Source organism: Meles meles, chromosome 4, assembly GCF_922984935.1.
Source record: "Meles meles chromosome 4, mMelMel3.1 paternal haplotype, whole genome shotgun sequence".
Classification (NCBI taxonomy): Eukaryota; Metazoa; Chordata; class Mammalia; order Carnivora; family Mustelidae; genus Meles; species Meles meles.
Window position 1 is genome coordinate 84,566,243 of NC_060069.1, and position 14,777 is coordinate 84,581,019.

Sequence of the window (14,777 nt, forward strand, 5' to 3'; positions counted from 1 at the left end):
ACTGATGTGGTATTTATTCTGACATAAGGCAAGTTCCTGTTACAATGGGAAAGATAACTTAGACTGAATTCTAGCACTGGGGCACAAGCAAGCACACTAGCAGCTCCCATGTATGCGAACTATTTACAAGGATGCAGACACTGCATGAAGTGACCTGGATTATAGAACTGATCTCATGGACTCCACACGAAACTTCAAAGCCGATATCCTGAGCCTCCTTTTATAAAACAGACACAAAGTGACTGACGCGCAGTCAGTAAGATGTAACCGACAGACCCAAACCCAGATCCAGATGAATTCTTGCTTTGGGCTCTTAACCAGCTCTTACTCTTTGCCTTAAACATTTCTGCATATAGCTTTGGCAATTATTCTGAAGGTCCTACTTTGATGAAAAGTTCCAAGGTAGCACTGGGACTAAGTGAAAACTGCCAGTGGCCATTTTCTCATTATCCCTGGCACCAATATTTATTTGCTATAAAATAATATTCATTATAAATTTCATCCCAAGAAAAAGAACACAGAGGCTAAGCCAGATATTCAGAAAACACCAATCCATAAATCAAGCTAAGATTAAAACAAACTCGGGAAGAAAATGCCCAGAGAAATAAAGTCAAAGAACAAAAAATACTGCTTACTTTTTCCTATGAACAATTTTGTCCTAGACACGAAATAAGTTTAACTTTTACGCCGTTTGAATTTATATTTCAAAGACAACTGTGTCAAAAATGTTTCTAACTAGCTGTTTGACTAAACTGATACATTCAAGAAAATGGCCCCAAGGCTGGGAGTTTCTAATCATTCAAAGAAAGGATCCTCGTAATACTTGTGACTGATGTTAAAGGTTGTCTGCTCGCTTTTCTCCACGCTATCATTCATCTAAATGAACTGCTCTGTGAGAATATATATCTCCCACAGGGCATTCTAAATCATATAATGAACACTAATATTTGAGATACATCTCTTGACAGTCCAGGATTACAATTCAAACTATTATTTACTAATACCCAGGAAGCCAAAGTATTTTATATTCTTAAGTCCATGTTTTTCTGAGAGCAAATATGCTCTTTCTGCCATATCGCAAAATGCAATCAGTGATGCTTATATTAACACAGTCATTTTTATTTCAATTACACAGAATGCAAAAGTCTTAAGAATAGTGTGAGCTATTTTAAAATTATTCATGTGTAAAAATTTCCTCTCACTGAATCTAGATATTTCAGTAATAATAATAGTTACTATACAAATATACAAAGAACTAAAATGAACTACTAAAAATTTTATTCCAAGCTCATTTTAAGCTATGATATTAAAAGTTATTATGAATACATAAATGAGACATACACTACAGAGACCTATAGCATAAACTACTGCAAAATGGTTTGGCTTTTAATTTTATACAGTATAACTTAACCAAGACTTACAAAGGATTTTAAGCATATTTTTTGGCTTATTTCCAGTATTATCATAAAAGCCCAGTAAAACTCATAAAATAAGAAAGAAATCTCAGCCTCTCACAAAATAACAGCTCATGCATTAGAAAAATTTTTATTATACTATTTCTTTGACTAAGAAAGCACATTCTATCTTATGCAAAAAAAAAAAAAAAAATGGTAGTTATGAAATGAAAACCTCCTTATCTGCTGCCCTTTACTTCCCTTCTAAGCTTTGTCTTGGAATCCTGAAATTCTCATTTGTTTTTTTCCCACAGCAGCCTATTATTCTGATTTGCTAAATTGATTCCAGTCTGGCATGACTTCCAAAATTCTTCTTGATCTAATGCTTAAGAGTTCTCGACATTATCAGACTTCTAGCTAAAATGTTAATATAAATTTCCCACGTTAGGTGAGAAAAAAAATCTCATTAGTGATTATTCAGGGACAGTTTTTTGAATTACGAAAAGTGGGAGTGATCGTGATTTTAAAAACTAGAGTTGTCTTAAATGGAGGCAATTACAGTGACTCAACAAATACTTGCCCAACTATGTCCACTGTTCCAACAGGCGGACTCACTGATAATGAACACTCTATTTCGTCTGCAGAAGACCACGGTGTTGGGCTTCCTAATACTGCCCAGTTTACACTAGGGAAACTCGAAGTGTAGGCTGAAGGCATAGGCTCTGAAGACAGGCTGCCTGGGCGGAATCCCAGGTCGGCTGCCTCCAGGCTGTGCCACCTTGTACAGATTACCCAATCAGTCTGAGGTCTCATCATGTTATATCATCAATAGATAATGATCAGATCAGGAATGCAAAATTAACCACTTCTATGTGCGCTACCTAAAAACCAATCTGACTCAGGTTGCTCTTGCTAAATGATGGAACATGAGGATGGGTCTGGTATAAATCTCTGACCATGTAAAAATCAGCGGTAAACCTGTTCTGACTACTACAAACACACAGCTTCTCTTGCAACACACATAACCGTAGCTGAAATTCATCTGTTCTACCTACACTAACTACATAACAGTTTACTGTGTTTTTCATAACAAACTTCCTCAGATACACGACGACACTTAATGCCTGCTTGTGTTTTACATGGGCAAATTTATGTCCTACTTGGAAATCTTAAAATTAAAGAACAGAAGAGTTAAAAGAATGTTTTAGTATTCTATGATCATTCTAATTTTCATTGTATTCCTCAGAAGCTCAAAAGCTTTTGGTAACCACTGGTCTACCAACAACCAAAAAGGCTGGGGCCCTGTGAGTCATTCACCCTTGCAGCTGGATTGCCCATCACCATGTCTGGTACACAGCAGGTTATGAATGATGAAAGTGGGGGTGGGGCAGGGGTGGGGATGGATTGATATGTTTTCCTTTGGTTGATATGCAAAAGTGGCAAAAACTTAGGTCTGTAATTTCTTTAAACTCCTAAACTTTTAGTATAAAAACATGTTTCCAGTGAAAATCTCTCCTCCGGCATTATTCATCCTCAGTGCAAAATACAGAAGCCAAGAGTACCTAAGAAAGAGTTTTTTAAATAATAAATTTGCATTTCTCACTACGCACACCTCCCCCACTGTATGTATGTTACATGTTAAGCTACTATATGTTAATTATAGTTCAAAGGGTCTGCAGGAGCTCCCTAGAGCCCACCTATGCAAAAACGTACAATGTAGATGACTCTTCTTCAGCATAGGTCATGACTCATTAGTTCATGTGAGTGTAAGTCAACCTGTGGGTTTGTTTTTTTTTTTTAACATATTGTATTTTCTTATGTGAACATTTGTTTTCAATTTATTACTCTGCTGTAATTCATGGAAGGCAGTGTCTGGCAGCAAAAGTTTATAAGAGAAAAAAAAAGTTCAATAAATAAAATCAGGATGATAATCTTTTCTCGTGGCTAGATTGAGATTTCATTAGTTTCCACTTAACCATGAAGAGATATGAGATAATGTGAAGAGAGATAGTTCATTCAGAACACAGATCTTTCTCAACAGGATTCTTTTTATAAATAATGAATTCTTTAGTTATTTCTTTCTTCATGGTTCATTTCTTGGTTGCCTCCCTTAAAGGGGAACTGTTTTATGAAAAGCAATGTCATCTACCAAAGAGGAACCTTATTTGGGGCATGATAAATTTGGTTGTGTTTCTCTCAGAACACCCCCTTTCCTTTTTTTAATTTGACCCATTTGGTAAACTAACCCTCTTTAGTTTTAAAAGCTTCCTGGGACTGGGAGATGTCACTAGACTTATTTTCAGTCTATGAACGATTTTAGAATATTAGATGAGCAAAGATATCTGAAAGCAAATTATCGTCTGAATGCAGTAACACGGAAAAGAATGAATTACGGATGTAATTTATCCATCACAAGCAGATCCTAAACACTGATTATGTCCGTGCTTGTGCAGAAAATTGAAAATGATAGAAAAGCTCCCCAGCTCTTCTAACTTTAATTTTCCATGTTTTACTTTGTGTAATTTACTGTCAACTATTAACAGCAGATTCTTCTTGCCTTATTTGAGAACAGCCTGGACATAAGTGTAAGTGACTCTGAAATCCAGAAGCCTCACACACCGAGTCTGAATTTTACACTGAGTGATCAATTCTAACTCAAGAGGCCTGGAGTTATATGGGGTCTTAAGGAAACAGAGTGCTGGATTCTCATTAAATACTAAGTCTCAACCTAATATTAACAGAAATTCAAATATAAATATGGTTGAATAAATGGAGACAGCTTCAGAAGAATCCTTCTGGGCCTAAAAAATATGACCTGGAGTTAAAATATAGGTGGTTCCCAACTGACCAATGATGACCCAGGGATAGATACCCTACTTTGGTGGCCCATGACTATGGGAACTCTCTTAGTAGGGATTCCCTCTAGTTCTCTTCCCACTTATGGTTTGAGAGTTAGTAGTTGTGAGAGGGAACGGAGGGAAAAAGGAAAGATAAACCACCAGAGGCATTTGTCTCCCTTCCCTAAGTGCCCTTTCCACAGACCCTCTAATCGCTGTGGAGAACTTCCCCCTCTAAACTCCACCACCACCACCCATAATATATTGGTCTCCCTGGTAGCAATTAGCCCCTTAAGGACTTCATTTTTTCATATCTGCCTTCCCAAAGTTTGACACAGGAAGTGTTTAAGTTATACTCCTTGAATTGTGGCATACCCATCCCCTAGACCTGCTATACACCTTTCGTTTCATATCTGGGTCTTTATTGCTGATCTTTTCACTGTATCTTACAATAAAATAGCCAGAACATAAAAAGATAATTTTTTTTTTAGTTTTGATATTTTCACTATCCACCTGTGCTACTAGTAATTATAAAGCAACAGTATCAAAACAACAGCTACGCTTTTGAAAATTTTAGAATGAAAGGGCACAGAAAAGAAGCTCATCAATAATATTAAGTTCCACAGTGGACCAGACTCAGGATCAACAAGCTGTACATTTGAAAAGAAAGGAGGTTGAGGTTGGTTGTTTGTTTGCTTGTTTGTTTTGAGGGGGAGGGTAGGTCACTTGGAAGGCACTGACCAAGAAGTTTTCCCACCCTGAGTAAGCTTTGAACTACAGTCCATCATCCCACACCATCTTTAGTGCCTACCGATTCTGAACCGCTGCTCGGTTACCAGCCAGCTCTGGGGACCAGGAGCAGCCCAAACATGAAGCTGCACTTCCCTGCAGAAGTTTAGGAGAAACCCCTCTCCTGCACCAGGCCCAGACAAATTTCTGGAGCACTAAACAGAAACCTGACATGTACCGTTCCCATAGAAACAGTTTGACAAAAGCCGCTATGGTCTATGACACTAGTAATACTTAAGATGTATGAGGAGACGGCTCTCACCATGCTCTGTGGAAGCTCATGGGTTTCACTAATAACCCTGTTCTCCCAGGTAGTATTTGTATTGGACTATTAGTAGAGCATCCTAGGAGTTACTTGACTTCCCAGGGTTGGCCCGATGATGTAACCACACCGCTTCTGTGGAAAATGCTTTCTAGACAAGTAAAACTCAGAATATGGCCTTTTTTATTTTTTAATTCATGGGGGGGGGGTGGCTATCTCGTTTCTACAGTGACTACTTACTGAAGATGACTAATTCAAAACCATTTTCCAATACGACCATACATTTAGAATATATAATCTTAAAAAGCTGGTGGCACCTGCTATCTTGTGGCTATCTTGTATTCACTTACTGGTTCATTTGTGGACTTTAAATATAATTACCTCTGAGTATTCACTGTTTTAGGCTATCTGCTGTAAATCTGCCTTAAACATTAATTTTTATTCTTAAGCACTCCTTTGTTGAATCCTTAGGATGTGGATATGTAAATTAAGAAGCGAAGTTTTACAGGAAAGTGGTTAAAAGGGCAGGCTGCGAAATCAGGTGACCAGGCTTGGAATTCACATGTTACCGGCTGAGTGACCCTGTGCTGTGGCAATCTGTAAAGTGGGAGGGATATCAGGAACCCTCTCAAAGATGTTTTGTGAAGACTAAATACTATGAAAAAATTAAAAGCACTGAAAATACTGACCAGTATATTACAATTTTCAATAAGTATCAACTCATTTTATTTCAGAGAGGAAATAAAAAAAAATATATTTGTGTAAGAAGCAGAAACAGATACCAGAATAGCTATAGATTGTTTTGTTGAATAAAGTCACTTGAGATCTGTTCTTATGACATGCATTCCTGTTACAGTTCAGTTATAATTATACAACCGTATATATATGTGTATATATATACACACACACACACACACACACTGACAAAGGAAAAATTTTAAAATGAAGCAATTTTCTTTTTGTTATATAAGTAAAAAGCAATCCATTTGTGATATTCCAGGTTTTATTGACTAAATATAACATGATTTAGTTGTCTAAATGTCTCTGGTTATCCAGGACAGGAGACTGATGATACGTTTACCAAGATAAGAAGATATAAGTTTCTCTTCAGAGGTGGTCTCCCCTCAGCAACCCCCATACCTAAGCATTTTTCAGGGAGAGTTACTTGATTCCAGACTTTTCTTAAAACAAAACAAAACAAAACAAAACTCTCTTTCATCCTCGTGACTACCCTCCTGAACATCCATTCTCCCCTTCTACCTTATCCATCCAGGGGCCTAACTTTAATCAGGACAACAGTTAAAAATATATAGTTCCCACAAATGAGCAAAGGGGGAAAAGGGGGTGATGCAAATCAGGAAAACAGACTCTTAACTACAGAGAACAAACTGCTGGTTACCAGAGAGGAGGTGGGTGGGGAGATGGGGAAAATAGTGAAGGAAAGTAAGAGGACACTTATGGTGATGAACACTGAGTAATGCATAGAATTGCTAAATCGCTAAATGATAAACCTGAAACTAATATAACACTGTATGTTAACGACATTGGAATTAGAAGTAAAAAATAATAGTATTTTTAAAAAGACTACAGTTCCCAGCTATCCTTGCTGCCAAAATCAGCCAATGAGAGGCCAGGATAAATCACTAGGTGAAGCTCAGAGGACCAGAGGGCAAAGATGCCTAAGTAGGTTAGGATGTGGTCTCTTTTGCCCTTGCCCCTTCCCACTTCTCGGAATAAACATACGATGGCTGGGGCTACGCTGGACATCTTGCAATTTTAACTAAACCTCAGGCTGGAAGCTGTGTGCTCCTCAGGACTAAGGATGAAGACACCCAAGTTCTAGGGACTGTGACGTCATCATATAGGCCCGGACAACTAACATATCGACCCTTCATCTGTTTATGCCACATGCTGGGGAGGGAAAGGTTATCTCTATTACTTAATGCTGGACACAATTCCTTAAAGACAAAATGTCTAAGTAATTTCTGCATATTCAGAGAGAAATATAAAGAAGGATCAGAACCACTGGTTCTGAAGCTAGAGACTGTTAGCAAGCTGGGAAGAACGCAGAGATAACACAAGAAGAATAAAAAAGATTGCCAAGGTCCAAAGGTGTCCAGGCGACACCTATTCAGTCAAATTATAATATATGAGGGGTCATAACTACCAGTATTTTCAAAGCACAAGTCCTTACAATATAGCAGGTTTTATCTCTAACAATAAAGCAAGCTTTACCTCAAAGTCTTTCAAAAATGTGCCAAAATACGATAGATAAGGCTTTAGGTGATGTGCATTTGATGTTATTTGCATGAAAAATATGTATTCGATAAAACCTGTGCAGTTATTATAAATGACCATTAGGATAAGATCTCCTCACCAGAATGACTCGTGTATAATGAAATTCACAAAGAAATCACTATTCTTAAAAAAAAAGAAAGAAAAGAAATCACTATTCTAATAATCGATTATACTTCAAACAGCTAAGTAATTCTAATGAGGCTTTCCACTTGCTTTTACTGAAGTTTCTGCTTATTAATAACTATCATTAGTGCTAAATCAAACACTATCTATTTAGTTAATCCACTTCCCACTGACTGTCATAATTTTGGGCCTGTTAACATAGAAAATTGCTCCCTGATCTAAAAGCATGGAAAGTGTTTTTGCAAAAGTTAAAAAAAAAAAATTTCCTCAATAGCATCTCTTTGTAAGAAAATAAGAAGCTTTGTCTAAGACTGCAGGAAGGCAGAGACATTGCTCAGCATGAAAGGTAACAGATTAGTGATGTTGATAGCTGAAATCCTCTACTTATCCTTGGCAAGGAGAATGACAGAATAAAATTCCCAAACGAGGCCCCTAGGTATCTGTGCTGGAACTGAGAAACATTCAATTTCTCACCTCTCAGGTGAACTGGGAGTATGTCACACACATCCTGGATAAAAGATCTGCCCCACCCTGAATGGATGGGGCAAATCTTTTAAGTAACAGCCTTCTACATGGAATTGTTTTGAGGCTATTTATGGACTCAGAATTCTGCATTAGTTCGGAAGTCTGAAATATAATTCAAGGTTGAACTCAACTCTAAGTGCCACATTGCTTTAGGTGTAAATTGTTTGTCACACACAGGAACTGAAGGGAGGTTTAAAGAGGAAAAAAAAAATAGATGCAAGGTACCAAAATCTTATGAAAGGAAACAAAATAACTAGTTCTAGAATTAGAGCCTTAGGTAGCATGATTCAAAACACGACTACACGACTTGAAATTTGTCCAAGTTTTAAAATTGTAACTCATTTAAAACTTATTTTTCTAAAAAAAAAAAATTATCATTCTAAGAATATAAATAGGTAACTGAATAAAACTGTAAGTACTGGGGCACCTGGTTGGCTCGGGTCGGTTAGGCATCTGTCTTGGGCTCAGGTCATGATACCACAGTCTGGAACTGGACCGCATCTAGGGCTCCCTGACCAGTGGGGAGTCTGCTTCTTCCTTTGCCTCTGCCCCTTTCCACCCCCACTGGTGCTTGCTCACTCTCTGGGTCTCTCTCTCTCTCTCTCTCTCAAATAAATAAACAAATAAATACCTTTGGGACCAGTTTATAATGTTCAGTTATGTTACCTTGTTCCTGTGTGACAAACTAGAACCCTGATTTTCCCTTACTGGCTTTAAGTTTTCCAGTTGTTCATTTATCTGGATGTTTACATATTTGTATGTCTTCTAATAGCTGAATCCATGTACTCTGCTAGGTCTTCAGAAGCACCTTACATGTGTTCAACACTCAGGACCCTTGAGTCCCTGCCACTTTGCAGTGGAATCTGATCTCTGATGTCTCTATGACAAATCTGACTGGCTGGGCTAAAAATGTACACAAACGTGTAGAATAGTGAAATGAACCTTAATTATCTAAAACAAAACTGCCTAACTTGATAAGAAAACAAGTGAGTAAAGTTCTCAAAGGTAAGAGAATTTTGCTCGATTTTTGGAAAATAGATAGTAAATAAGAAGGTTATAAATATCGCCCTTCCTCCTGCACCTGAAAAATGAATGGATATCTGAAAAAGAAAAATTCAGTAAGCAGTAGTCTTTTTGTATTGATCACAGGGTGAAAGCATACTTTTTTGATGGCATAAGTAACTTGACATCACAATAAAATACATTCCAGACTTTCTTTAAACAACTACCTAAATTTTAGTAGAGTGATTATTACTGAAGAAAATAGGTAACTTGCCAATTAACTGTTATTTAAATCATTTCTAAATATAGTATTTTAATGGGAGCTTTCAGTGTTGACATTTTTCTTCAGTTTTTTTTTTTTTTTCCCTTTTTGGTATCCCTTTCACAAGCTATAAGAAAAATCCTTTCCAGCCTAAAATAATCTACCTTTTCAAACGTTCACCGTTTCTGAAGTAACGAAAACACTCGAATCTATAGTGTGTAAGCGATCTCATTCTCAATTTGAATATATTCTTAGACTGCTGTCAATGGAGACTACAAGTACAAAAGCAAAATTAAGTGAGAACGATAAAGTGTATACAATAGTGTTTAATTTATAAACTAACACACAATATTACAGTTTTTGCTCTCTCTTTCTGTTATTCTATTTCCAACATGCTTAATATAAACACATATTCCTAATTATCATGTACTCTTATTTCACTTAGCAACACATCTACTACGATACAGAATTCTGTGTTTTCACGCAGTACATTTAATCTAAGTTAGTTATTTAAACTTGGAAATCACCGATATGCAACTAAAATACTATCAGCTAAATTTCCTTCCTATTACCTTCAGCAATATGCCAATTGATTTCTTCTACGTTAATACTGTCTTGAACTGTTCGACTTCTGTTTTTAATGAAACAAATCCTCCTCTTCTAAGTAGAAGTCTGCTACGAACGTAAGTCACCTGGGAGCCTGGCCAAAGTCTGCAACAGCACAGCTGAAGGCTACAGCCATTTCACAGGGTCCTCTCACAGAGTATTTGGTTTGCTTTCCTAACTTGCTAAAAATAGTAGATTACACAGGCTACCTCCATCTCATGGCTCAAGAACTCACAAAAGGCTGGACTATGGATTGTAGGAAAACATACAACACAATTAAAGAAGTCAGGATATTACAAGCTTTCTAGATTCCTTCCGTTACTCTCTGAAACAATACAAATGATCTAGTGGTTATTGGCATGGAAACCTCATAATGCTCCCAAATTTCAGAACTTCAAGCATGAGTCACAGAGTTACCTTTAACTGTTAAAGTATGTTTTTTATCTATTTTAGCCACAAAGTGTTAGTTATAAATACATATCTAAGAAAGGTGGCTTTTGAAACATGAATACTTAATTACATATTCCAAATCAGTTAAATGAATTCTTAATTTGGTTATTTCACTAACATTTTAGGAGCTATTGTTCTGGGTATGAACCTCCACCACAAATAAATTTTATGTTTGTTTTTCTCCTTATTCAAATCAAAATATTTTACCAAGTTTTAGACAAGATAAATTAAATTTCAGTTTCTCTTAGAAAGACAAAGAACGAGGACAAAGTTTGCCTTGATTAGCTGCTATAATGTGTTCATTTCATAAGTAAATTTAAATCTTGAAATTACTCGTTATTAAAAAAAAGTCCTTGATGTGGCAGTTCAATCTTGTTAACCACACAGCATGTCATTAAGCAATGCTGCTGTTTTACTCAAAGGGAGACTGTTCTGTGTCCACAAGTGAGCAGCCACTAAAAAAATATTTTGAGATGGAAAAATAGCAACTGAATTTTAACGTTTCACAATGTTTCCAAATGCTATGGAGGCAGGTCTTCTGTGAAACCACTCAATGTCACAGCCAAGTTTAATGTCCTTCATTTGGTAGCTACGAGTGCACCATCAACTGTCTACAGGATTAAAAATTGGATTTACTAGTAATTGGGTCAAAACAGGGTTACTTATGGACACAGCTGGTTACCGACAAGTGTAATTAGCCATTTGCCCCTCATTTTATGGGTCCTCATCTCTAATTACACCTAACTTCGGTCAGCAAAAACTCAGAAATATATATTCACAAAGGTACAACCACTGTGCCCTTCATCGATGCCTTTCAAAGGAAAGTAAGAGAAAGGCCCGATGGTAATTCATAACTTTTGGCTTATTGATCTTTATGACTATGACATGAAGAAATAATCTAATACTATTAGATACCTTTGTTGTTGTGAACACCTCCCTAGATATACTACTCTGAAGATAATATCCTTGAGTCTTTGGCGAAAACTTTGGCAAAGTAGGAGCCCAAGCTAAGCCAAGAAGCAATTAACTGAAATAGTCAACTCACACGTTAACTCATAACACATCAGCATGAGTTATGAGTTAATGTATGAGTAGACTACTTCAGTTAATTCACCCCATGTTATTAAAGAAAGCATTTTTATTATAATAGCACTTTTTTTTTTTTTGCAAAAGACAAGATGGATCTATAAAACTTTTACTTCTCTATAGATGTAGAAACGATAGTGACTCCCCCCGCCATCCACGGATTCAAACAGTGAATTCTACTGGCACATTAGTTTTTAAGGCAATTCAATTAAAAATAAGTGAAAGTACCCAGAAATCTTCGCATTTCTAGTCTTGACCTTGCATGTCAGAATAAAGATACATATGCTATCTTATTAAAAGGCACATTTTCAAACTTGACACCTGAAATACAAACCAATGACATTTCCGAATGTCAAGATATATTAAAGCAGATCTTGTATTCAGTATTATGTTGCCCAACAAAAGCTAACTTTTCACACTTCTAGCTGAGACTGTTACAAATTTCAAAATGATCAGGATCCAACAAAATAAACTAAGTTATTTCACATTAGAAGTTTAGAAGCTTAAAAAAAAAAAATCAAGCACTCATATTTAAAAGTTTCTACTTATTTATGAAACTCAACATTCAACAAAGTTTATGCCTCAGATAGAGTACTGGAGCAGCAGGAGAACCTTATTCTCTATTTTCCACAAAATACACTGCTTCTGGCCTTAAAAGAATATGCTTATACAATACAAAGGAAACCCACGATATCATAGTGTTAATATAAAAACTCTAGCCAAGTTTAGCTGCCTAGAAATCTGTTCTTTTACAAGCAATGGTGCAGCACCTTAACAAACAAGGGAAAACATATCATCTTCATGCAGCTATTGCCATGGCCTTGTATAATCGCATATACTAACACACCTATCTATCTATATTTACTATTCCTATAGACACTGACATTGCTATAACTAAGTAAAAAGTATGCTGATACTCTGTTTTAGAAAAAAAATATATATATATATTGCATTAAAGGACTGATGAAGTTACTCATAACAAACAAAGTTTGGCCAGACATGGCTCTATTGCTTCTCAGTAAAAGTCCCCCTCCCCCAAAAACATCAGTAAGAACACACCGTATAACTAAACTATTAACAAAGTAATCCATAATTCCAAACTTAAGGGACTGTATGTCCATATCCCCTTTATTCAATTATTGCGTATCCTTAAAATAATATAATAGTTACTCACTTTCAATGAATCAAAGCAGGCGATTACTCGTCCATTTTCAACTTGGCAGCTTTTCGAAGGATGTGCAAATTTACATTCCGTGTCTGGCCGTGAGCAAGTCCCCCTTTGGAACTCTCTACATACTTCCAGTGTTAGCCATTTTGTGTCCCGAATTGGTGTGACACTAACAGCCATGTTTAGATTTTACAGGTAGTTAAATTTTTCAGTGAAACCAACAAACCCAACCCCCCCACAAAAAAAAAACCAGCAACAACCCCCCCAAAAAAAGCTGAACTGATAAAACTGTAAAATGATGATGAAAATGTCCCCTCCAAAATACTTTTTTCCCCCCACTCCCTGCTTTAAAAGTACATGGAAAATTTTGTTGTCAATATCAAGGAAAAGATCTCCCACTAGAAATTCACAGCATGAAACTGTTAATTCAAAGAGGTTTTGGTTTTTAAAGAAATACTAGACTCGTAAGTAGATGAATGTTTAAAAGTAGGGCCTCGAATCAGCCTTGTGCTCTCAGTAACCCCTTCCCAGTGCCAATTTGGAGCCCAAAATGCAAGCATGAAAACGTGGCAGACCCTCTGACACCGAATTTCCAAGCTGCTTTCAGCAAAGTTGTCTGAAAGGGAATCTCCTCACAGCTGAATTTGCAATGGAGTTTGGTGGTGCAATCGGTATTGATTAGTTTGGCATAGACAGATGAAGCAGTTTAGAGCAAATCGAGAAAATGATTTTTTTTTCCTCCTTGATTTCCTGGCAGAAGAGATCTTACTTTTTCAGCAAACTTTTCTTTTAAAACTAAAGCAGCCTAGGGCAATGCCAGATACTTAGAGCTTTTGTCTTGATTATAAGTAGAAATGGGGGTGTCTGGGCTAGAGGTGGAGGGTGGATGTGCTGTCGTCACAGTCTAGCTGGCAGCAAGCAAGGCAAAAGCAGAGACTGCTCTAGAAGCGGGTCCAAGCAGCAGAGACGTCAGGAAAGGCACTTCTTAGTACCAACCTGTAGAAAAAAGAGATAGGTTAAGATTTACTAAGTAGCACTTCACTGATGTCCTATAGTATCACAACCTTGCCATGTGCTACCAGACTCTAAGTAATATTCAAGTCAGCTTTTCTCTCTGTGTCTGTCTCTTGCTCATTCTGTCTCTCTCTCACATACACACACACACACACACACACACACACACACACACACACAATACTTACAGTGAAGCATATTGCAGCCAGCCATCGTAGATTTATTAAAAAAAGGGGCCGTTTCCCCTTGTGAAGCAATGCATGATAGAGAGATAACCAATCACAGATAGTGTTGCAGCAATATTCTGGGCAGAAAGCCAATAGTGTGGGTTGTCTTATGAAAGGTCGCGCCTGTCAGACGTTCATTACTATGCTATAAGCACAGAAAATGTCCATCAGATGTGACTTATTCCACTGCAAGAGGACGAGCATGTGGGTTTTGAATTTACCCAACATGCAGTTAGTGGACTAAACCATGTTAGTTTCAAAACAGCTTCTAAGACAAGTCCAAGCACTTGAAGATCATTACCGGTGAATAAAGGCAAGGTTTAAAAATTGCAGCTGACTTCCAAGCTGCTTTTCCCTCCGGCTCTGCGCAGGGACAGGCACTGAACAGCCTGCTCCCGCTGTCCTGACACGTGAATAAAAAAGGAAAGGGGTGTTTACAAATGGTACATTCTCCTGACCTATCCAATTCACTTCCTTCTAAAGCCCAAGTCCTGCCCCTCCACTGAAAGCAGCTCTCATACTGTAAAACTATTCCATTCAGCCGGCAGACACTTTGTCAATATATCACAGGCAGGCGAGATGCGAACAAAAGCATCCTTTATTTGAACATTTTTTAAGCAGAAGCTGAGGTCATGTGGGGAAAATAAGGAGTGCAGTGTTGTCAGTGTGTCTGGCAAATCTGAAGTCAACCTCAAGGGGGAAAGTGATTCCATCGCAGAAACATTAAATATTAA

General features: G+C 37.2%; 1 protein-coding gene across 18 annotated transcripts in view; it reads right to left on the minus strand.

The window, feature by feature from the left end:
• MBNL1 (muscleblind like splicing regulator 1) overlaps positions 1-14,777 on the minus strand; it is a 203,227-nt gene that overhangs the window by 133,485 nt on the left and 54,965 nt on the right. For 10 of the 18 annotated variants that reach the window (XM_046002500.1, XM_046002504.1, XM_046002501.1 and 7 more), the window contains exon 2: positions 12,809-13,798. The exons of 6 other annotated variants lie outside the window; for them this stretch is intronic. In XM_046002500.1, coding sequence (XP_045858456.1) covers positions 12,809-12,982 — 174 coding nt within the window. In that variant the 5' untranslated portion in view covers positions 12,983-13,798. Of the gene's footprint in view, positions 1-12,808; positions 13,799-14,004; positions 14,382-14,777 lie in introns of those variants that run through there. 2 more of the 18 variants (XM_046002499.1, XM_046002511.1) reach the window with 2 other exon arrangements.